Genomic DNA, 23,102 nt, shown 5'->3' with positions numbered 1-23,102 from the left:
GCTGTGAATCTCACACAGACCCAGTCTGTTTCAACTTTAAACTTGTTTCCATGGAAACAGCACACCGATGTGAATGTAAATACAAATCGGGTTCTATCATGAACAATCGATTTCGTCTGATGCGAATCACGGTCCGACCTTTATCAATAAGTCTTAGTTGGGAAAACAGGGAGGGAGGGTTTGATGAAAACATCTTCGAATTCTACTTTGTTAAAAACAGAATATGCACAATTAATGTCCCCGTTGATGTGACATAAGAGTTGACCTCACAGTAGAAAATGTTGTTCATGTAATCTTTTATCAGTTAACCCAGGGGTAACCCTAACCATTATCATTAGGTACAGAGCTCAGAGAACATTGCAGAATACGTGAGACAACATGATATTCGTGAGGATTTGATGTTGTCTTCCTGCTTTCCTCCACCCAGAAACCCATCCCGGTGGGACAGACAGATGGAGCACATCATGTAACATGGCAGATGAAGCAAACATTGCCACATGGCCAGTAATAGGAGGGGTATTAGTGTGTGTGTGTTCTGTGTGTTTGTGTGAGCGGCAAGTGTGCTTGAGCCCTTGTGCATATGATAGTGTGTACTGTGTGCATCATGGTTCAATCCCACTATCTTAAACCCCTGTTGTCTGGAATGTGCCTCTGTCCATATTAAGCCAAGCTACATGCACTTGTGCTGGTCAGAGCAAATGGCGCCTGTAACCCTTGCAGAGGTGACTCAATGTCACTGATAGAGACAGGGATTACTGGTACACTGTGTATCGGATTCATTTTTAATGTGTACTCTCTCAGTGTCCCAGAACAGTCCCTGTTGGGAACTTGCATGGAACACAGCAAGTTCACACACACACACACACATGGACACACACACACACTTCTTTAGGCTTTAGTTCTTCTCACTGCTGACCTTTATCTGCCCATTTCTTTTCCCAAATCGGCCCACGCTGCTCTTTATTTTCATGTCTCTCTCTGTCTCCCCCCCTCTCTCACTCTATCTTTATGTCTCTCTCCCCCTCTCTCTCTTACTCTATCTTTATGTCTCTCTCCCCCCCCTCTCTCTCTTACTCCCCCCCCTCTCTCTCTTACTCTATCTTTATGTCTCTCTCCCCCCTCTCTCTCTTACTCTATCTTTCTAGAATAGAAGTTTACTCAGACAGCTCTCTGGGCTGCTGACAGCCCAGAGACTGCTCTGCTGTCTGTCAGGAAGCTGGTGAGTTGCTGGGCTGGATTTAGACGATTAGCAGAGGACTTTTCTGATTGTGCAGATAGGGTGGGATAGGATGTGTCACCCTGTGCTGGGTAATTGGAAACCCCTTATTCTGTCCTTAAAAGTGAAAAAGAAAGCTGTTTATCTGTGAATCGTACAATAAAAATTGTGGTGTCATGGTACATTGTTGGTTTATTGTGTGGCATCATCACCAGATGACTATCTTTGACTATGAGCTCATGAAGACTGACAGGAGAACATTCTACATGGATGCTCTGTCCTGCCTATTGGTATTTTTAGACACGGAATCCTCACAACCAATGTCATTGATGGCCAGGTCAAACCATAGTCGTCTAACCAACAGCCTAGTTTCAAGTCAGATTCTTTCCATGTTGAAGATCTTATTGAAGATGTGTTTTTAGAGATTAAACGGATCCTGTTGTAATGTTGATTTATTCAAGGCAACAAATCATTATTTTCCATTTGTACTTTTACAAAATAATTATAATTATTGTATAGCAAACAGGGAGGATAAAAACAGACAGCGAGGAAAGAAAAAAAGGTGAAAATCTTTTTCAGAGGGGAAGTCTGGAATGCTAACAGCTCTTCCCCCTCTCTCTCTCTGTCTCGCTCTCTCTCTTTCCTCTCTTCCTCGCTTAACTTTGAGCCCTCATCACGCAAAACTTTTCCAACCACGACCCCCCCCCCCCACACAATTATAAATATAGCCCACTGTTATGCTTTTGAGTGGTGACCCCCCCCCCCCCTCCTTCCCCCCAGCCTTTAAACACACACTATAAGAGCTCTGTGACAGTGGCTTTGCTTCTGGACACTGGTTTTCATTTGTCAGACACACACACACTGAGGGAAAACAGACAAACAGATGCAAGACAGACAAAACATCTTACTGGATAACGCGGCACACAGTTAACTCAGTGTGGTGAAGTAAAAGAAGAGAAGGGGGAAACACATCGTCAGATCTGTCTCCCGTTTACAACCAACCAGAGTGGGACTGGGCCGGTGAGAAAGACTAAACAAGAGTTCCTCTTCTCCCTCTCCCTCTCTGTCTCTGTCTCTCTCCCTCGCTCTCTCTCTCTGTCTCTGTCTCTCTCCCTCGCTCTCCCTCTGTGTCTCTCTCTCCCTCGCTCTCTCTGTCTCTCTCTCTCTCTCTCTCTCTGTCTCTCTCTCTCCCTCTCTGTCTCTCTCTCTCTACGGCACACCAAGACATCCATGAGTGGGACCAACAGCTCTGCTTACCGATCGGAGCGCAGTTTCCACCAAACGTCTTCCTCCTCTTCCTCCTCCACCAACCCCTACATGGAGAAGAGCAGGGGACTTTTTGCGGAGGACTTTGGATCTTTCATGCGACCTGGAAATGATGCCTTGGGATTTCCCAGTGAGTTGATTCTCACAGACACTGGTATATTATGGACCACCTGTATAGATCCCACTGTTTGTGATGATGGTGATGTTCATGGTCTAACCCAGGGGTGTCAAATCCTGGTCCTCGAGGGCCGCTGTACTGTATGTTTTGGATGTTTCCCTGCTCCAACACACCTGATTCAAATGAATGGTCGTTATCAGGCTTCCACAGAGCTTAATAACAACCCATTAATTTGAATCAGGTGTGTTGGAGCAGGGAAACATCTAAAACATACAGGAAAGCGGCCCCTGAGGACCAGGATTTGACACCCCTGGTCTAACCGGTCTAAAAAAGACAATACAGTCAATGCATAAATAGAGTATACAGTATGTTGAGAATTCTGTGTGAATACATGGGTGCACTGCCCTATCTGTTTACATGTCTACGTGTTGTGCATGTCTATAAGTTTGCCTTTTGAACTCGCTTCAAGCTACTGAATACATTTACTCCCATGTGTCAGACCCTGTGACTTCTCAGCAGGGTCTGGGTAGGGCAGTGTATCTGTGTGTGTGTGAGAGAGAGGGAGAGAGAGGGTAGGGGTGGATAGCATTAAGGCAGAGCAGGGTATTCTGGTACTGCTACTGGTATGCTTGTGTGTGCCCATGGCACAGGGGTGGGGGTTGTGTAGAAGGTGCTGGGTTGGGGGACAGACTGGGAGGGAGGAGGGGAGGGTGTACACACACGCCGAGAAATGCTCCAGCCACTGCCAGCGTTGTGAGCTCACGCACAGAGAATGACTGGGATGACGCCTTGGAGAGGGTGGGCCAGACGGTTGCCGGGCAATAGGATACACACACGCAGACACACACATACTGGTACATCTGTGGCGTCATTTAGCCAAAGTGTGTTGAGCTGAAGCCCATGTTGCTCCATTCCAGCTCTGTGTGAAGTCATCCATGTGCTCATACAGTCCATATAGAATTTATGTATTATGTGTAGCTCTGAGAATGGATCAGAATGGCTTTCACAAGACGTAGGACTTTTTAATTTTAATATTGGCTTTTATTACAAGGGGAAAGGATATGGGTCAGAGTCTATTTGTAGATATACTGTGTTTGTGTCTCTGCAGAACTGGAGAGTTCATTCAATGGTGAATAAACTTGTATCCTGTTTTGTTTCCAGGTCGACCAGGGGCACCAGGGAACATCAAGACCCTTGGCGACACATACCAGTTCACAGTGGATGTCCAAGACTTCTCCCCCGAAGATGTCATCGTCACCACCTCCAACAACCAGATTGAAGTCCGGGCAGAGAAGGTGAAAAAGTTGAATTCACCCAAAACTTTATTGATCAAACCTGGCTTGATAACACCTTTTGACATTGCTTAAAGTTCGATCCAGTCTCATCTGGTTGAGAGTTTCGGTTTGTGACTCAAAGTTAAATTCACTGTGATTTTGAAATATTTCTTCTGACTTTTTCATCTTTATTTGATTTTGCTTTCTTTTTTTACAGTTGGCAGCTGATGGAACAGTGATGAACACGTTCACCCACAAGTGTCAACTGCCAGAGGATGTTGACCCCACCTCAGTGACATCATCCCTGGAGGCAGAGGGAGCACTGACAGTTAGGGCTCGCAGGAACCCTTCCAAACATGAGCTCGCTCAGACCTTCCGCACTGAGATCAAGATATAGCCCAGCTCTCGTTTAACTCCCTTTGTCCCTGTATGTTGTTAGCTACTTCCTGGATTCCTTCACAAATAATGCCAACTTTCAACACATTATGTGGCTTTCTTGCAGTTCGAAGACTAGCCTCGCATTATAGGCTACCACTTACTATTAATTAAATTAATATTCACAATGAATTTGTCATTAGTGCAACTTCACCTCAATATCACCACACATGCACTCACACCTCCTGTTTGAATAATTAGTTTGCGATATTAAGAGAGTACTTACCACAATGTCTTGTTGACTCAGTCATTTTGTGAACAGTTGGTTTTACTCAACTCTCTGTATAATGATGAATTATTGTACATTTAAGTGTGAATAAATGTTGCCTGTTTTGACAATTTAAAAAAATGGTGTGTGCATCAATTTCTGTTATTTTTCCCTAATCATGATAATAAAATTGCAGGTTTGATCACAGATAATATTCCAATATTAAAGATGAAAGTCTCATTTATTAATAATGTACTGAATGTCTTAGAACACAATTATTTTAATATAACATGAAATTTCAAGTACTATGACTTATGTATTGACAACACTGCAGAAATGTTGCCAATATTTAAGTAATAGTACTTAATGTCATTCCAGTGTGAAACCACATCACCCAAAACCGTATGACATAAATATTTACAATAAAATAAACATCTTTAAAAAGTTAAGTCAACAAATACTTTATTCATAGTCGGACTACCTCGTATATTACTGCTTTGTACGTATACTGTAACAACTAACAAGTTAATTACACTTTTCTGTTGCCATATACAGGGTGGACTTGTTGCCAGTTCTTGGTGGTAGAGATACAAAAGTTGGTGTGTTGCGCCACCGCGTGGTAAATTTCAACTGACCGCGAGCTTGAACTACGCATGTGCATTATGTAAACCATCCACCCGGCCACTATCAATCGATCAGAGAGTGGAAGATGGCGGTGAATCGAGTCTGTAGAACTGGATCGATCGCCGAAAAACTCGATTGAACGCATTCAGCCTGGAGACTTTTGGAAAATACTTTGAAAGAGAACACAACAAGCTATTGAAGCAGAAAAGGTAACGTTTCGTAAGAGGTAATTCCAGCGTTTTCGTCGCAGATTATGGCGTGCGTAGTTACACACAGGACTAGGATCGGAAAGGACGAGTAAAAAGAAAGGCCTTCAAGCAAAACGCCATCTTGTTGGTTCATAACATGCATGTCTAGGCAAACTGAATTAATCCCTGATAGCAAAGGCACAAGGATAGAGGATTGATAATCAATCGGAGGCATCGTCAAACTAAACTTTCTCAATTTAATTCATAAAAATTATGGCTTTCATGATTGTTCGTTCGACCAAATATACTATTACGCGGACATAGTCTTTGTTTCTCTTTTAAATGAAGAGCAGTCTTGTTTGTCATAATGTCATTCAGTTGTGAGTCAAGTCTGATGAGAATGTTTTACACTTCTTAGTGCTTTATATTACTCTCAATGAAATGTAAAAGACAATATGCCTTGTATATAATAATTGAAACGCGCATTTTATTAAGTTATTTATCCGATTCTGTTTATATATCTCTTGTTTTTATTGTCTGTTGTCATTTTAGTTTCCAGCTCATTAAAGCCGAAGCAGGTTTGCCGGACCCGATCTACTGGTACCACATGTCATCTCCAAGATGGACTTTCCCTGGCACAGCTCGAAGGTTCTGGAACAACTTAACCACCAGCGTCAGTTGGGTCTGTTGTGTGACTGTACCTTTGTGGTAGATGGAGTGGACTTTAAAGCCCACAAGGCTGTTCTCGCCGCCTGCAGCGCCTACTTTCGTACGCTGTTCCTGGACCAGAAAGACGTGGTGCATTTGGATATCAGTAATGCTGCAGGTGAGAGCTTTTTTATTATCTATGATATTGCCTAGGTCAATCCAGATGGTTCATTTTCTGAATCCTACAGAGGATATCCCATCTCACAGATTAGCTTCTTTTCTTCAGGTTTGGGCCAAGTCCTGGAGTTCATGTACACAGCCAAACTGAGTCTAAGCCCCCAGAATGTGGAAGACGTGTTTGCGGTTGCCAGTTTTCTCCAGATGCAGGAGATTGTCAACGCCTGCTCTGCTTACCAGTCAGTCGCCTCCTCAACATCAGCCACACCACTAGACTGCACCCGTAAGTACACACACATCCCCGAATGATCTCAAATCAATATACACATATTTGATAAACAGTTTAACATTAAAATGAAATGAAACAAAACATTCTTATTATTCCTCCCGTTCATCTCTGTTGAAACAGACAGACCAGAGGAAACAGATCCGAAATCCAAAGAACCACCTCCAGAGATGGGTCCCCTTGACGACGAGACCCCAAGCACCTCTTTGGAGCAGGAAGGGTCAGACGTCATTGAGGAGGATCCCAAAGAGACGGCCGCAAATGTCCAAGAAACAGTCAGTAAGACCGCAGACAAACCAGCCCCAGGCAGAGGAAGACCCCCTAAGAACGCCTCGCACACGACACAGAAGAAAACGTCGGTTGAGAAAGTGGACCTGGAGGATGAGAGTGTAGCCAAAGACACGCCCTTTCAGGACGACCCCTCGGATGCAGACTACACCCCCAGTCAGTCCGATGTATTATCGTCATGACGTCGATTGGCCCAGTTGACCCAGTCTGACCATTATAAACTCCCTGTGTGTTTTATAGAGGGCTTATAAGAAGTGTTCTGTGTTTTTACAGAGTCCCCGTTCAAGTCTTCAGCAGGCAGATCGTACATGAGCATGAGGAGGCGGAGAACCAGGAGAGCCCCGAGACGGAACTACCCCCCAGGTAACCACCTTCAGCATCATGGGGGTCAGATGACTGAGCGGTTAGGGAATCGGGCTATTAAGCAGAAGGTTGCCGGTTCGATTCTTGGCTGTGCCTAATGACGTTGTGTCATTGTCACTTGGGCAAGGCACTTCACCCTACTTGTCTTGGGGGGAATGTCCCTGTACTTATTGTAAGTGGCTCTGGATAAGAGCGTCTGCTAAATGACTAAATGTAAATGTAAAGTAATCATGCACCTGTAATGGGACATGGAATACTGGGCCCTATAGACCTGCATACTGTATGCTACCACGACCAGCAAACTGTTCTCCAATCCATCTATGCACTCCCAAGGCAAGTGAGCAATGTATGTCTTCACTGTGTCCCGTTCCCAGATGACTCGGACGAAGGTAGCGTGCCGAAGTCTGCCAACGAGGAGAAGAGAGAGAAGGATCAGGAGGAGGTGGAAGGAGGGGAGGAGGAGAGGGAGGCTGGAGGAGAGGAGGAAGAAGAAGAAGGAGAGGAGGAGGAGGACAGCCAGATGGAGGAAGACGACACAGAGAGTGGAAGAGAGGGGAGGCAGACGCGCTCCGGGGCAATCAACGACCGAACAGAGTCTCGGTCCTACGGCTCAGTGACCCACAAGTGTGAGGTGAGTGTCCAGTATGGAAACCCTGGGTGTCCCGTCAAAACACCTCCATGTTCCCATCAAAAATCTGCACATTTCACAAAACTGATGTTCACCCCTGAAAACTCTTGTTTATACCCGAAGGACTCCCAAGTATTTTCATTTTATTTATTTATGTATTCATTTTTTACAAATCTCATACACTGTAGATGGAAAATGTGCGTTTAAAATGTATAAATAGCCACTGATCTATTCCAGGACTGTGGGAAGAAGTTCACACACACCGGGAACTTCAAGAGACACATCCGTATCCACACAGGAGAGAAGCCCTTCAGCTGCAGGGACTGCCACAAGGCTTTCTCTGACCCGGCAGCCTGCAAGGCCCACGAGAAGACACACAGGTCTGTCTGAGTGAGCTCCTGGATGAGCGAGCATCCCCGCACCAGAACAGTGTTTTGAATCCTTGTTGAATCTTCCCTTTCCAGGGGCGTAGGTTTGTTTTCAAATGTAGGGGGGACAGCTTTTTTGAACTGAGGATGCAGACGTGAAATATTATTTTCTTGATAAAAAGTGTGTGTGGGGTGCATAGAATAATAATACACATATAATTACATATAATGTGCATATATTTAAACCTACGCTCCTGACCTGTTTGCGCTCTCCTGGCAGCCCTCTGAAACCGTACTGCTGTTCCACGTGTGGGAAAAGCTACCGCCAGATCAGCCTGCTCAACCTGCACAGGAAGCGCCACACCGGGGAGGCCCGCTACAGCTGCGAGGACTGCGGCAAGCTCTTCACAACGTCCGGTAACCTCAAACGCCACCAGCTGGTGCACAGTGGCGAGAAGCCGTACCAGTGCGACTACTGCGACAGAGCCTTCTCCGACCCCACGGCCAAGATGCGACACCTGGAGACGCACGATGCAGACAAAGGGCACAAGTGTCCTCACTGTGAAAAGCGCTTCAACCAGGTCAGGAGATGCTAACTGGTCATGGGGACAGAGGCTCTTAATTGATTAGGAAGCGAGGCAATGTTTTTGGTTCACGTTTATTTTAATTGGGGAGCTCCTAATTAATGTGTTTAAGTGTGGCTACAAATGGGATTTGGGGTACTCGACTTTGAGTTTTACCGATTGGTCAGCGTGTACAGGATATGACATGCTTGGTCTGCTTTGCTGACCATGCAGATGGGGAATCTAAAGGCTCACTTGAAGATCCATATCACAGACGGTCCACTGAAATGCAAAGAATGTGGTAAACAGTTCACCACTTCAGGTGAGGAAAGACTAGATGCACTTCTTCCATGTGTTTCTGTTGTTTTGTCTATTTTCTTTGTTAATGTAACCGCAGTTTTCGATCGTTTGTTGTTGACTTATGGGGTTCATTTTGGGTATTTGACTGTGGAGTCTGTGGTTACAGGGAACCTGAAGAGACACCTGCGTGTGCATAGCGGGGAGAAGCCTTACATATGCATGCACTGTCAGAGGGCTTTCGCTGACCCAGGGGCACTGCAGAGGCACGAACGCATACACACAGGTAGACTTGCTGAACGGATCTGCTAACCGGCAATGTCACATCATTTGGGAGTGGCTTTTGAAATACCTTTGTGCATGTTGAGACCAGGAAGTATCTACCTCAGTGTTGTGTGTGTGTTGCAGGAGAGAAGCCCTGCCTGTGTCTGATTTGTGGGAAGGGTTTCACCCAGGCCAGCTCCCTGATCGCCCACGTCCGCCAGCACACTGGAGAGAAGCCATACGTCTGTGATCGCTGTGGCAAAAGGTACAACCCTGGATCCCAAACAAACCTTGTTATGACGGGAGTCAGGTGGCTGAGCGGTTAGGGACTTGGGCTATTAATCAGAAAGTTGCTGGCCGTGCCAAATGACGTTGTGTCCTTGGGCAAGGCACTTCACCCTGCTTGCCTCGGGGAAAGTCCCTGTAATTACTGTAAGTCGCTCTGTATAAGAGCATCTGCTAAATTACTAAATATATAATATAGATGTTATATGAAAGCATATGCTTTAAATCAAATACAGCTTTTAGTGTACTAGTAGAAATCTAAAGAAATGCACTGGAGAATGTAGAAACATACATGCAATACACTATATTACAATACATGTACATTTTGTGGCGTAAGTAGCTTATTTTGATCTCTCAAAACATAGGTTTGTCCAGTCCAGTCAGCTGGCCAATCACATCCGCCACCATGATAACATCCGACCACACAAGTGTCACATGTGCAACAAGGCTTTTGTCAACGTTGGTGATCTCTCCAAGCATATCATCATTCACACAGGTACTGCAGGAATATAGGAAATTAGTCACTTCTGCATGCACTGCATTCCCCCAAATTGATTTTAGTAATTAATTTATTATCTGGGCCTTTTCTTTTGATCTTCCTCCATGATGTCCCCAAGGAGAGAAACCCTTCCTGTGTGACAAGTGTGGTCGTGGTTTCAACCGCGTTGACAACCTGCGCTCCCACGTGAAGACCGTCCACCAGGGCAAGGCCGGAATGAAGCGCCTGGTGGTTGCCGGGGGAGACAGTGACGATGGGGGCGACAGCTACCCAGGCATGTCTACCTCTGACAGCGAGATCAACATCGTCACCGTCACAACCGAGGACATCGTCACCCTGGCGACGGAGGCACTCGCCGTTAGTGCTGTGGCCCAGCTGACAGGTCAGAGAGCATTCTGGGTAGTGTAGGACAGAAGAAGGACTGGGCCACCTAATCTCATCTGGGTATGTGTTGTCATGGTTTCATCTGTGTTTCCAGTGGTACCAATGGCTGCAGATGTTTCGGCGGACGACACAGAGGCACTGAAGGCAGAAATCACCAAAGCTGTTGAGAAGGTGCAAGAGGCGGGTAAGTAAGGCAGCTATAAATTTAACAGTAGCGTAGTACTCGCTCTGCTTCTATAAAGTTTATCAATAAAAATCACAGTTGTTCCTTCTGTATGATTCACTTCTACATGACCCCCCACTTTCCTCCTCCCAGACCCCAACACCCAGATCCTGTATGCCTGTGACTCGTGTGGTGACAAGTTTCTGGATGCCAGCTCATTAGCCCAGCATGTACGCATCCACACAGCACAGGCCCTGGTCATGTTCCAGGCTGACTCTGACTTCTACCAGTACACCACCACCGCCACCACTGAGGGGGATACGACCACAACCTGGCAACCCACCACCGAGCAAGTCATCCAGGGGGGGGAGCTCATCTTCCGCACCCAGGATGCAGAGGGAGAGGGAGAGGGAGAGGGGAAAGAAAGCGAGGGTGTGGAAGAAACACAGGAGGAGGGAGAAGAGGGAGGTGGGGAGGGAGAAGAGGTGGCCCAAGCTGACACCTTGTCAGAGGTGAAGAATGAGACCATTGACAGTGGAGAAGGAGAAGAGATGGATTGTCAGGATTAGGTTAGCAGAGGAGTAAAAATTTGACGTGGGAAAGAATTAGAAGTAGTCCGCCGTAGTTACTAATAGAAGTACAGGGGATCTATGATAAGGGCTCAGAGTTTTTGTGGTCAGGTCACTTGGTCAACCAAAAACTCCAGCCCCCTGCCAAACACACAAAGACAAATTTGGGCATATTAATGAGATCACCTTTCATTTATAAAGGAAAAAAAAAGTATTGATGCTGACAGTTTTGCTCTTTTATTCTAGAATCTAGAAATGTCAGCAGTAGCCTGTAAACATGCAAAGGTAGATTTGCACAGTATGCAAGATGTATAAATGGAAGTAATGAACTGGGTTATCCTCATTATGTCGACAATCTTTAGGCTTGGTATTCATGGACAACCTGTAGATTTTACACGTCTGTGAGCTTTCCTTAGTAAAACCACAGATACGTTAGTTTGTGTGTTAGATAAACAAATTGCCCTACTGAGATGCAGTGTGCATTATTTTCCACTTACAGTATTTTGGTATACTTAGTTAAAATATTTTCATTAAAAGCACAGTGTACAGATACAATACTGATGTGTGGGCTCAGTGAGTTGGGCGCTGGCTCTCAGTGATACGTCCACGGGAAACATTTTTAAATGCTGTGCATGTTGATGTTTGTCATCCTCTGTTAAAATATGGGAGTGTTGTTTTCGTTTGTCGATGTGAAGGGGAACGAGGAAAAGTATGAATCGCAGATTTACTGTTAACGTCATAAGCATGGAGAGGTTTCAGTTAAATGGTCTGGAAAGGACAGGGTACTTTAGGGTACACTAACAAATACAGGGTCCGTCCTGTATGCTTCCGTTTATGCAGGTATGTTTCCGTCAGTCAACTAATTTTAAAAGATAACATTTAGTAGGTCCTGTGTTGAAAATAAAATATTTATGATCGAACAAAAATGTTTCATCTAACACGGAGATCAATAAAGATTAAATAACAATGAATTGAGAGTACATTGTGTAATTTATTAAATCAGTTTAATCTCTCCTATTTTGTTTTGTACTTAGAATTATTTCCCATGTTTGAAGAAATTCATTTTTGATTGTTCACTTCATCATGGGTACTTCGGTGACGCGTTCTTGTATGTGATTGGCTGAATCACGAGGCGGAAGGTTAGCCTTCTACTAACGCTGACGTCTACTTCTACTGCAGGAAAATGGCGACGTTGACAGCAGTCATGCAAACGATCCGGTCTATTTGTCCACTATCGTCCAACAAACGATCTTTTAGCATGGCCAACACAAAGTCTACAATGCTAGGAAATGGGGTTATTTTCTTTTTGTCGATATCATTGATGATGCATTCGGCATGGGCTGACGGAAAGACCCTTGTTCTGCTGGACAACATGAACATCCGAGACACCCATTCAATCTTCTTCCGCAGTCTGGCAGGTGAGTCTACAGTAGCCGCTCTAGTAGCAAACTAGTTAATGCAACTTTTTTTTAGCAGTTTCACATGAAATCGGCAACTGGCTATCTAATTATCTGTATTGTAAGTGTACTTCCGTTGTCTCGTGAGCGTGTGCATGTATCATTTGCTTACAACTCAATGCTAATGCTAGCTAGCTTCCTAACTGGCTCTCCCTCCCTCTTCACCTCCAAGACACAGGGTGGAGAGATAAGAGAATGGACGCTGAGTGACCATGAAATCCTGTTGCCAAAGTAGCAGTTGACTAACATGACAGTAGAGCTTATATTTATTTTTCTCATTTTAGACCGAGGATTTGATATAACCTTCAAGACCGCAGATGATTCGTCCCTTTCTCTGATCAAATACGGACAGTTTCTCTACGACCACCTTGTCATCTTCGCCCCATCAGTTGAGGGTATGTTTCAGTCTTAAACTCAGTCCTCTGCATTTTTATGCCTAATATGACTCAACACTTAAGGTTCCAGAATAAAAATAATTTGTATTACAAATATTTGACGGACTATTTGCATGAATACGTTTCCCCTATTTCACCCAATCAGGAGTTAAGACACCACTCAATACTTACTCACGTTTTCCTTACAGACTTTGGTGGCAATATCAATGTTGAGACCATCACTGCCTTCATTGATGGTGGAGGAAATGTCCTTGTTGCTGCCAGCTCTGATATCGGTAAGAGTATGGATAACATTACATATATTTAATCACATTGTCTGTACCTTTTGCAGAGCCACAGACTCACTTAACTCATCAATCTTATATTTTGACTCAGCTAGTGTAATGCGTATATATAATTTAATGCTGCTGCTTCGTCCACTCCTTTATTAAAGGTGACCCACTGAGAGAGCTGGGCAGTGAGTGTGGTATCGAGTTTGATGAGGAGAAGACTGCTGTCATTGATCACCACAACTATGATGTGTCAGACCCCGGTGATGTAAGTAGGAATGTTTCAATAGTTTCTGTTTAAACAAACTCAAATGTGTGTCAGAATCCCCATTTTTGGAAAAACAATTTTTTCTGTTTACTTCACCTAGCACACCCTGATTGTTGCTGACCCAGAGAATCTACTGAAAGCCTCCACCATTGTTGGCAAAGCTACAGAGAAACCCATTCTCTTTAAGGGGGTTGGGTAAGTCCATTATCATAAACTGGGAAATTGTATGATGTTGATAATGTTCCTGCAGTTCGTCAGGGATATAGGTGAACAAGTAATATGAATTTGAATGATGCTGACCCACCCGTTCATCCCTTCCCTACATCTCCAGTATGGTAGCAGATCCAGAAAACCCTCTGGTACTGGACATCCTAACCGGCTCCTCCACTTCGTACTCCTACTTCCCTGACAGACCAATCTCACAGGTATCATAAAATTAGCCTCAGTTTATATTTTAAAATGTTGCTCTCAAAAAGTCGGTAATCTTTGTCTGCATAGTGCCTTTAAGAAGCTTCATCTCTGAGCGTTGTTGTTGACTTGTCTTCAGTACCCTCATGCTGTTGGAAAGAACACGCTGCTGATCGCCGGGCTCCAGGCCAGGAACAACGCCAGAGTCGTCTTCAGCGGGTCAATGCTCTTCTTCAGCGACGCCTTCTTCAACTCTGCTGTGCAGAAGGCAACACCTGGCTCCCAGGGGTACATTGTTTACTTTTACAAATGTTATAGTATATGAACTAGGCTAGAGGATGTACTAGAGTATTGTAGGCAGGTCTCTTGACTTCTGGTGTCCCGTGTTAGGCATGCTCAGAATGGGAACATGGAGCTGGCAGAAGCCCTGTCCAGGTGGGTGTTTAAGGAGGCCGGGGTTCTGAGGGTGGGAGATGTTTCCCATCATCCCGTTGGTGAAATCAGTCCTCCGGCTGCGTACACCATCACTGACCTTGTGGTGAGCATATTTATATCTATGATCCATCTACAACACTTTGTAACAATTATTGTTGTTGTGGCGGTTAGCAGCTTACTGAATGCAATTGATCGACGCGTCTTTTTCAATTGTATCCAGCTCTGAAAGGTAGCGTTACGTTAGTTTGGTCTTCTTCGTCTTTCGCAGCTATCGCGTATATCGTAACCGTTACTGTAAGTCGCTCTGGATAAGAGTGTCTGCTAAATGACTAAATGTAACGAAAGTCTAGCGCCACGGACTGGTGGGATGCCCTAATTGAAGCAATAAATCCACTGATTTCTACTAGAAGACAGAAGTCGGGCCGCTTAAGCCTTTTCAATACAGGGACAACCCTAATAGGCAGTGGATGACATTTCTTGGCATCCTCCATGGAGTTTTACTTAATTTCTAAAACATGGCGATGATGGCACTCCCTATTCCTACACAGGAGTACAGCGTTGTTATTGAGATGCTGTCTGACGGTCACTGGGTTCCCTTCGACGGCGATGACATTCAGCTTGAATTTGTGAGGATCGATCCATTTGTCAGGACCTACCTAAAGAAAAATGGTATGGACAATTATATTATTGACACAACCTAATTTACTGATTTTGTTTCGTTAGAACTCGCTGTTATGGTGAGAGCAATACTAGTGTACTCAATATTACTTAAATTATGCTATATAGGGAGTCAGGTGGCTGAGCGGTTAGGGAATTGGGCTAGTAATCTGAAGGTTGCCAGTTCGATTCCCGCCCGTGCCAAATGACGTTGTGTCCTTGGGCAAGGCACTTCACCCTACTTGCCTTGGGGGAATGTCCCTGTACTTACTGTAAGTCGCTCTGGATAAGAGCGTCTGCTAAATGTAAATGTATTTCCAATAGGAGGAAAATACAGTGTGCAGTTCAAGCTTCCTGATGTGTATGGGGTGTTCCAGTTCAAGGTGGACTACAACAGGCTAGGCTTCACACACCTGTACTCCTCCACTCAGGTGAGTCAGTCAAATGAAACATTCGCCAGGCATTACACATTCAAATGAAGTTAATGCAAGGGTCAAAAGGGATTGCCTAACAATGCACCAGACCGCTGAACTTGTGCTGTTTTCCTGATCCAATTATGTGTTTAAAAAAAACTCTGGCATCGAGCAGAACCAGCAGTGCAGTGCCATAAGACATGTAAGATATAACTTCCAGTTTTCTGACCAAATGTTCCATCTTTTTTTCGACCCTAGGTATCTGTGCGTCCGTTGCAGCACACTCAGTACGAGCGCTTCATTCCCTCAGCCTATCCATACTATGCCAGTGTCTTCTCCATGATGGCTGGCCTTTTTGTCTTCAGCATAGTCTTCCTTCACATGAAAGAAAAGGAGAAGTCTGATTAAAGACGAAAGAGAAATAGGTGGAGGAGGAGGAGGAGGAGGAAGAAATGATTAATTTGGTTTGTATGGGGGAGAAGCTTTGAAATCAATCAAAGGTCTTGGTTGCTGAAATTGAGAAAGAGACTTGGAAACCTTTTGACAGTTGAAAATGTGACATTGTCATTTTTGGTTTTGGGAACACTATGCCAAGGATTTGCAAGTTTAACTCGTTCAGCATTTACAAGCTGCGATTAAGCTTTTTTTGTACTAAAAGAAAAATGCTGTTTGTGTGTAATTATCACTCACAGAATCCGTGCAGTATGAATTCAGTCAAGATATGGTTGATTTACTCATGAGCTCAATATGAGATGGTGGAGCACTTGTTTAAACTCGTTTGGAGGATGTCATTTGTTATTTTTTCGGAAACAATATGTGGTACATGCACTGAATATTTTGTTTCCTGATCAGATTTGTTCCAATCGGTGTTTGCTATATTAAGTTCCAGAAATACATGTAAGCCACAATAAAATGTTGACATTCTACATCCCATCGAACAAAATTGTGTGAATGATTACTGACTGATACTTGATACGATCTGTCACCTCCTTGAACTGACCGGTAAGTGACGTAGCAGTCAGTTATAGCTAGATCTTCAGTGTACTGTCTAGCCGCCAGCTGGTTGACAAATGGATATAGCAGCGCTTGAAAGCCAGTCTATCTAGCTTAGCACGACAGCGAGACAGAAATAATGGACTGCGTTAGTGCGTATAACTTTAACTTATTGAAATTTGCCTGTAGAAATACAGTTACAGGTAGTAAGTAATTTGCTGAAATAGCCTGTCGGCGTCATAAAATGACAATGCACCATCAAATTAAGTTACTATCTCTAGCTAGTTCAAGTTAGCTAGCTAGTGCTAATTAGCTAGCAAGGCTACACCAAAGAAGTGGGCGCTAACTGACTGGTCTACAAGCTACTTTAGCTAGTGCTAGTACTTTTGCAAAATAGTTAACATTTCTGCTGTTTGACGGCATGGTAGACATTTATATAACAAGGCTGTTGGATATGTAATGGTACAGTACATGTTGCCACCAGTTTTTATAAAGTTCAGACTAGTTGAGTAGCACTAGCAGGAAGGCTAACTTGCCGCGCTAGCCAACAAAAGTGAGCAACATATCAGCTGACAGCTGTGGACTGACAAGACAAGACCAGAGCAAAGCAGTGATGGATCAACTCAAAGTCAAGGACCGAATATTGGAGAACATTTCGTTGTCAGTCAAAAAGGTAAGCCCGGTCGGAATGTACAGTAAACATATTGTTCACTGCATATCGGTCTAGTCTAGCTAATCTACATTTTCTCTTTGTGAAGGGTGCCAGCTCGTTTGAACAACACACACTGACTCAGGGCAGTGCAGTGTGGGCCTTTATTGTACTGAGGAGAACAGCTGGGTGTACTAGGACAGAAACGGAAAGTGATACCATTGTAATCTGATAACGGCAATGATTTTACAGCAACCTAAACTGTTTGCCTAATTTGTTTTCTAGTTGTCACCTATCATTAATTGAATACCACGTTGATGGTGGGTTAACCATCCTGCTTGACTGCGGCATACCGATGCTGTCATGATGTAAACATCCTCGGTGTGCTTCTACGCGCTAGTCCCTGTTAATGCAGCGAATGTAAACTTGGTTGGAACTACAGTGTAGTAACAGCGTTTGTGCTTATTTTGTGTATTAGTTCTTGGGAGTGTGTTAACCTAGAGTGTGAAGGATTTACTTTCTTTTGGTAGGTTTGTGTCGTTTGCCTTCCTTGAATGTCAGTGCTATTGTTGGCGTTCTCCCTGCCTCGGTTTAAAACTATGCGCTGTGGTGGTTGACTCCAATGCAGTCTACTCGAAGTGTAGTGAGTACTTGGCAAGTGCAGTATACACTTTGGATGATATGACTTTGAAATGAAATAGCTTAGCCCATATTTTGAATGTTTCCCTAAGTCTCATGGTCACATGACAGTCAGGTGATTGGAATTTGTAAGGAACTCAAATTCTTGTATGCTCCATGTTCAAATGTTTTCAGTGGTGCGTTAGCAGATTTACGGGATAGTCATTCTTGCAGTATTTTGTAAACACAGTTTATCATCGTCATACTGACTGACAGACAGGCAATGACATGCTAACCTCACTACCTTTTTCAATTCCAACACATAATTCCATTGGCACTATCCATTAGACAAACATTACTCAACCATTTCTCGAGCATGAAAGCATGTTTCCACTCTGTCATGAGTGGGGGCCAGTTAAGACTGTGTTCCTTATGTGACCATCTTTCCCTGTGTCCTTCCCGTTCCGCAGCTGCAGAGTTACTTTGCTGCCTGTGAGGATGAGACTCCAGCCATTCGGAATCACGACCGAGTGCTGCAGAGGCTGTGCGAACATCTCGACCACGCTCTTCTCTACGGGTAAGAGATGTGTAAGAATGACAGGATCTTTGTACAGTTTATTCTCCCAGAATTGCGCATCGATTATTTAATGGTGCTTACAATGTACTAATATAAACAGTGAAGTGTTTTTGCAGAAAGGGTTAAGAAAGCTTTATTAAATTGCCTAACTTGTGTGTGTGTGTGTTGCAGGCTTCAGGATATTTCCTCAGGTTACTGGGTTCTAGTACTCCACTTCACCCGCAGAGAGGCGGTCAGACAGATAGAAGAGCTGCAACACATTGCAACCAACCTCGGCCGCAGTAAGAGACCAGCCATTTCACAACCCAATTATGCATTGTGTGTCAACATTTGGTCCTAGCTCGGAGAAACAACTACCTTTCAAGTCGCTGTGATGTGTGACGTCTAGGATGTTTTGTTATGGATTAGAGTGCTTAGCTTCTCTACGGTGTAGTTTGTCTTTTCAGAGAGGAGATTATTGGGTTTGGGTTTGACTCAACCCGTTAGCAACACCAGACAGGAAAGAATGCATAGGTCTTTAAAGACCCAATTACCGTCCACACGTTTAGGACTGACTAGTGTTTATCTTTTCTGCTGCAGGCCGCGCCTGGTTATACCTTGCTCTTAGTGAGAGCTCTCTAGAAAGTTACCTCCGCCTGTTTCAAGAGAATCAAGGCTTGCTACAGAAGTATTACTTCAAGTAAGTGCAGTCCTATTGGAACAATGTAATCATTTTTTGAATGATAAATGCAAGCAGCTCCACTTTAGCAAATTAGATAACTGATTCAGAAATCAATCTCTTTCAGAAATGCGCTGGTTTGCAGTCACGACCACCTCACCCTCTTCCTCACACTGGTGTCTGGATTGGAGTTCATTCGTTTTGACCTGGAGCTGGTTAGTCGATGACACTAGTAATGGAAGCACACAGGGCTTGTGAAATGTTCACTTTACAGAGTTTTTTGAGTTCTTTGACAAGGATTAAATCACTGTCAAAATAAAATCCCACATCAGCGTCAAAATAAAACCCCACATTTACTGTAGGATGTGCCCTACCTGGATGTGGCCCCTTACATGCCAGAGTATTACAAGCCCCAGAACCTGCTGGACTTTGAGGAGAGGCTTCCCAGCTCCGACAGCCTCTCCCTGCACTCCTTCACCTCCCTCACCTCCACCAACCTGGAGTGGGACGACAGCGCCATAGCCCCGTCCAGCGAGGGTAAGAAACACTATCCTCTCTCTTTCTCTCTGTCTGTCTGTCTCTCTCTCTCTGTCTCTCTCTCTCCCTGTATGTCTGTCGGTCTGTGTCTGTCTCTCTTTCTCTCCCCCTCTTGCTTGATCAATCTCCTAGTCTCATGCAGAGGCACTCATTTATAGGTTGATGCCACGTAATGAAATATCGATCCAGCAAGTGACTCAGTCCTGGCTGGCACAAGTGACTCTCAGATGTAGAAATGATCGGCAAGAACTCATCTTGATGAGAAGTGCTCTTTATTGAATGATGCGATGGGCACTCAGCGTGACCTCGTGATCGGAAACGTATAGATCAGCGATTCCCAACCTGTGGGCCGTGGCCGCTAGGGTAATACAGGTGGGCCTCCATACCAATGAAAAATTTAATTATAAATATCCAATTATTTATATATACTGTTGGTAAATGATTATTACAATTCTTACTAATTTTAAAATGACATTTTGCCTTTAATTTATCATGACCGAAACGCCAATAGTTACGCTTGGCACGTTGATGAAAGACCAACTGACGTTTCCGCCTTAACTTGCATAAGCAAAAAAATAATAATTCATATGCCCGCTTAAATCCACTATATAAAAAAAGAAGAAAGAAAACAACGTGCACGCATCACTTCCGCATATTGCATAATCCAAGTCAACAACTTCCGGTAGCGAGCAGTTAAGTTAGTTCTCAAACACGTTTTCTAAAAAAGTTTTTTTTAAGATGAGTTCGGGTTTTCTTCCCAAAATGACAATCAACGACGTACATAGGATTATATGTTGCTGCCCTTCAAGCAAAAGGGGTTCCAATTTTACGTTTGCAGGTACATCAAAAATTAAGAAGGTAAGGTTTATTTAACGTGCACACTAAAAGTAGCTACCTAGGCTAGCTGTAGCAATCTAGGATTTGAGCAGTGACGTTAGCTAGGCTAGCTCTAGCTAGCTAACAATTGTTAGCTACATTATAATGTACTCAATTATTTACATTTACATTTATTCATTTAGCAGACGCTTTTATCCAAAGCGACTTCCAAGAGAGAGCTTTACAAAGTGCATAGGTCACTGATCATAACAACGAGATAGCCACAAAACATTGCAAGTAGCCAAAACATGAAGCACACATTGTGAACAACCAAAATAAGTGCCAAAGGGAAGAACCATAAGAACATGTAGTTAAACAAGTTACAATTAAACAACATGAGCTGCTATAAGTGCAAGTGTACCTGTGGAAAAAAAGCAAGCAAAAAAAATTCTGTCAGCTTGCTTGCTAGTCATTAATGTTAACTCACATAAACAATTGGTCTGTTTCCTCCAGCACACCTGATTCAAATGAATGGTCATTACCCGGCTTCCACAGAGCTTGATAACAACCCATTCATTTGAATCAGGTGTGCTGGAGCAGGGAAACATCTAAAACATGCAGGACAGCGTCCCGCGACGACCAGGACTGGAAAACCCTGAGCTAAGGGGTTAACAACCCGTTCTGGTTATTTAAAAGTCACGTTTCTAACTTCACCGGAAGTTCTAGGCCTGGTAGTTACACAGGCTACCCCTCTTTACAATGTGTGCTTACTGTGGCTCTGAATGGACACCTTTGATCGCTCAAATAAATTGTGCCGTGAAAGCCAACTGTTTGGCTCCCGTGGTGTTGTTAGACGTGTTCGCGAATTAAGTGAACGGATGTGTTGGGCGGCCGCAAAAATATTTGAGCTATGCAAGTGGGACGCAAAGTGGAAAAGGTCGGGAATGGCTGGTGTAGATAAAGCGAAGGCTTCTGATTGCCTTGGTTTTATAGTTGCGTGTGAATGCTGCCACATTTCCCATTGCTCCTGACAATTATTAATTTGTCACCATGGTGACCATATTATTAGTCACTATCCGGGTTTAGCTTTTCTGTTTCTCTCCGTGTCTGTTGTTATCATGCGTTTCATGTCACGTTGTCATTTTCTCATCAGTCTCCTGTCTCATCCTTCCCTGTCTAATGCTGAATCTCATCCCTCCTTTTTTTAGATTATGATTTCGGTGACATCTTCCCCGTGTTGCAGTCTATGCCCATTGCAGACTGGGAAGGTGGGACATGGTTAAACCCCCCTCCCTCCCTCCTTCTTCCTCTCCTCTCCCCTCCCCTCACAGCATCACGCATGCTCATCCCACAGTATGTGCTGAATGAATGCTGTTCTGCTATTCAAAGGCAAAACTACCTTAAAAAAAGATAGCTTAATGCTACTGCTTGAAGCAAAACTTTGATGTAGAGCAACTAACTCAAACGCTTCAATGTTCTTGAAAAAGATTAATATACATTTTCTATACAAAGATACACACATATTCTTTACAGTTGACTATTTTCAAAGTTTTATATAATTCGTAATATAGGCTGCATTACTCATAGTTGCTTAGTTGTGAAAATATTAGCCTTTTGTACAGTAGCCTTTTGTAATGAAGCCAAGAAATAAACGTTTGCAGTAGTGCTTGTCCATCCTCAGGTAAGTGTGGGCAGTGCTATCCGCTGGTGACTTGTTGGATGGGAGGAATCATGTTTTAATATACTGCAGACAGTCCCCCCACCTCCCCCAGGGAACCATGATCCTAGTGCTCGCTCTGCATTTCTGTCTCGTTATACTAAGGGGAAGTGCGGTACTCAATGCCACTGGTGCTCAATCTGTCTGGTGTGTTGCTCTCGGCTGTGTCAGGAGGAAGCTCGTTGCTTTGTCCTGAGGTGTAACTGAACCACCATAGCTTGGATTGTCAGCCGTAGCATGGCTACAGTTAGAAGGTTAACATGGGGCTTTATTGACTTTTTAAGAAATTTAAGCAATCCTGATACGTTTTGGTATTCCTTAGGCCTAAGCTATGTAGATCCATATATTATAGGATATATTAAATATTTCCAACTTCTGACAACAGCTAGCCTAAGTAGTTTATAGGCTACTGCACTAGCTGTAGTAGAAGTAGACCAGTGTGAGCAATGGTGGAATGGTTTTACCCAGGCACGAGATGAAGCTTGTCTATCTATCTGTGTCTTTATCCAACGCACCCAATACAGTCCTTCCTTTTCTGCACGTCTGTCCTGTCCACATGGCCATATTTTCCCCTCCATTTAAAATGTATGGCGTGTGCATGCTTGACCAGTGTGAGTGGGTGGGGGTGGGTGGGTGCGGGTGTAGACTGCTCTGTTATCCCACTGGCTCCATTTGACCCGTCTCCCCTTATCCCAGAGGGAGATCTCACAGACCCGGTCAGCTGTCCTCGCTCCACCGGCTACGAACCGCAGACGGTCATCGGCGACTCTGTGGCGCTTCGAGCCGCCGTCGCCGCCTCCTCTGTCGTCGTCAAGGTGGCCCCTCCCCCACCTTCCGCACCTCGGAGCCCCACGTTCAGACACAACCCCTTCAACGAGGACTCGGACACCAACACATCCACCGACGTCACGCCCGTGCATACAGCCAGCCACCATGACGCCACCACCGGGGACGACACGGAAAGTACCAGCAACGAGCTGGAGGTCATCAGGTGTGGGAGAGATTTTATTACAGTTTCACATAGTAATGCTCATAATAAAGTAAAAAACACTCTTTAACGGCCATTATCTAACTGACAAGATAATGTTTGTGGCCCATTAAAAAAAAATACCAATAGGCCCACA

General features: G+C 44.2%; 4 protein-coding genes across 7 annotated transcripts in view; all 4 read left to right on the top strand.

The window, feature by feature from the left end:
• The first annotated feature begins 2,005 nt into the window (after nt 1–2,005).
• On the top strand, nt 2,006–4,673 carry hspb7 (heat shock protein family, member 7 (cardiovascular)). Of its 2 annotated transcripts, XM_062460019.1 has the most exons (4): nt 2,006–2,236; nt 2,441–2,636; nt 3,762–3,895; nt 4,092–4,673. In XM_062460019.1, exons 2-4 carry the CDS (start codon nt 2,447–2,449, stop codon nt 4,269–4,271), a joined length of 504 nt encoding a protein of 167 aa, XP_062316003.1. In that variant the 5' UTR covers nt 2,006–2,236; nt 2,441–2,446; the 3' UTR covers nt 4,272–4,673. The 2 variants fall into 2 exon arrangements, with proteins under 2 accessions (XP_062316003.1, XP_062316004.1); XM_062460020.1 differs by having other exon boundaries at nt 2,018–2,612.
• A 519-nt stretch (nt 4,674–5,192) lies between these two features.
• On the top strand, nt 5,193–12,123 carry zbtb17 (zinc finger and BTB domain containing 17). Of its 2 annotated transcripts, none has more exons than XM_062460014.1 (15): nt 5,193–5,350; nt 5,882–6,155; nt 6,264–6,437; nt 6,564–6,884; nt 7,002–7,091; nt 7,466–7,722; nt 7,957–8,099; nt 8,368–8,668; nt 8,885–8,972; nt 9,117–9,233; nt 9,356–9,476; nt 9,862–9,992; nt 10,114–10,377; nt 10,474–10,563; nt 10,696–12,123. In XM_062460014.1, the coding sequence occupies exons 2-15, from the start codon at nt 5,951–5,953 to the stop codon at nt 11,109–11,111; spliced, it is 2,718 nt and encodes a 905-aa protein (XP_062315998.1). In that variant the 5' UTR covers nt 5,193–5,350; nt 5,882–5,950; the 3' UTR covers nt 11,112–12,123. The 2 variants fall into 2 exon arrangements, with proteins under 2 accessions (XP_062315998.1, XP_062315999.1); XM_062460015.1 differs by having other exon boundaries at nt 5,198–5,367.
• A 146-nt stretch (nt 12,124–12,269) lies between these two features.
• On the top strand, nt 12,270–16,344 carry ddost (dolichyl-diphosphooligosaccharide--protein glycosyltransferase subunit (non-catalytic)). Its single transcript, XM_062460018.1, has 11 exons — nt 12,270–12,529; nt 12,853–12,963; nt 13,152–13,238; nt 13,397–13,500; nt 13,601–13,695; nt 13,832–13,925; nt 14,048–14,196; nt 14,299–14,446; nt 14,892–15,012; nt 15,325–15,431; nt 15,672–16,344. Exons 1-11 carry the CDS (start codon nt 12,295–12,297, stop codon nt 15,819–15,821), a joined length of 1,401 nt encoding a protein of 466 aa, XP_062316002.1. The 5' UTR covers nt 12,270–12,294; the 3' UTR covers nt 15,822–16,344.
• A 119-nt stretch (nt 16,345–16,463) lies between these two features.
• plekhm2 (pleckstrin homology domain containing, family M (with RUN domain) member 2) overlaps nt 16,464–23,102 on the top strand; it is a 16,749-nt gene continuing 10,110 nt past the window's right edge. Inside the window, exons 1-8 of one of the 2 annotated variants that reach the window (XM_062460016.1) lie at nt 16,464–17,079; nt 18,144–18,250; nt 18,422–18,531; nt 18,830–18,929; nt 19,036–19,123; nt 19,271–19,445; nt 21,470–21,529; nt 22,675–22,969. In XM_062460016.1, coding sequence (XP_062316000.1) covers nt 17,020–17,079; nt 18,144–18,250; nt 18,422–18,531; nt 18,830–18,929; nt 19,036–19,123; nt 19,271–19,445; nt 21,470–21,529; nt 22,675–22,969 — 995 coding nt within the window. In that variant the 5' untranslated portion in view covers nt 16,464–17,019. The remainder of the gene's footprint in view (nt 17,080–18,143; nt 18,251–18,421; nt 18,532–18,829; nt 18,930–19,035; nt 19,124–19,270; nt 19,446–21,469; nt 21,530–22,674; nt 22,970–23,102) is intronic. The other variant, XM_062460017.1, reaches the window with a different exon arrangement.

This window comes from Osmerus eperlanus, chromosome 4 (assembly GCF_963692335.1).
Source record: "Osmerus eperlanus chromosome 4, fOsmEpe2.1, whole genome shotgun sequence".
NCBI classification, from domain to species: Eukaryota; Metazoa; Chordata; class Actinopteri; order Osmeriformes; family Osmeridae; genus Osmerus; species Osmerus eperlanus.
Note: the sequence above shows the minus strand (reverse complement) of the source record. Positions and strands in the feature narration are given on the sequence as shown.

What these genes read in the sequence shown, in the direction of transcription:
- zbtb17 (XM_062460014.1), top strand. Translation starts at nt 5,951, where the DNA reads ATGGACTTTCCCTGGCACAGCTCGAAGGTTCTGGAACAACTTAACCAC. An exon ending in GGATGCAGACTACACCCCCA is followed by an intron (nt 6,885 to 7,001) that starts GTCAGTCCGATG and finishes GTGTTTTTACAG; the next exon opens with AGTCCCCGTTCAAGTCTTCA. An exon ending in GTGAAAAGCGCTTCAACCAG is followed by an intron (nt 8,669 to 8,884) that starts GTCAGGAGATGC and finishes CTGACCATGCAG; the next exon opens with ATGGGGAATCTAAAGGCTCA.
- ddost (XM_062460018.1), top strand. Translation starts at nt 12,295, where the DNA reads ATGGCGACGTTGACAGCAGTCATGCAAACGATCCGGTCTATTTGTCCA. An exon ending in TGCTGCCAGCTCTGATATCG is followed by an intron (nt 13,239 to 13,396) that starts GTAAGAGTATGG and finishes CCTTTATTAAAG; the next exon opens with GTGACCCACTGAGAGAGCTG. An exon ending in GACCTACCTAAAGAAAAATG is followed by an intron (nt 15,013 to 15,324) that starts GTATGGACAATT and finishes TATTTCCAATAG; the next exon opens with GAGGAAAATACAGTGTGCAG.
- hspb7 (XM_062460019.1), top strand. Translation starts at nt 2,447, where the DNA reads ATGAGTGGGACCAACAGCTCTGCTTACCGATCGGAGCGCAGTTTCCAC. An exon ending in GTTGATTCTCACAGACACTG is followed by an intron (nt 2,637 to 3,761) that starts GTATATTATGGA and finishes TTTTGTTTCCAG; the next exon opens with GTCGACCAGGGGCACCAGGG. An exon ending in TTGAAGTCCGGGCAGAGAAG is followed by an intron (nt 3,896 to 4,091) that starts GTGAAAAAGTTG and finishes CTTTTTTTACAG; the next exon opens with TTGGCAGCTGATGGAACAGT.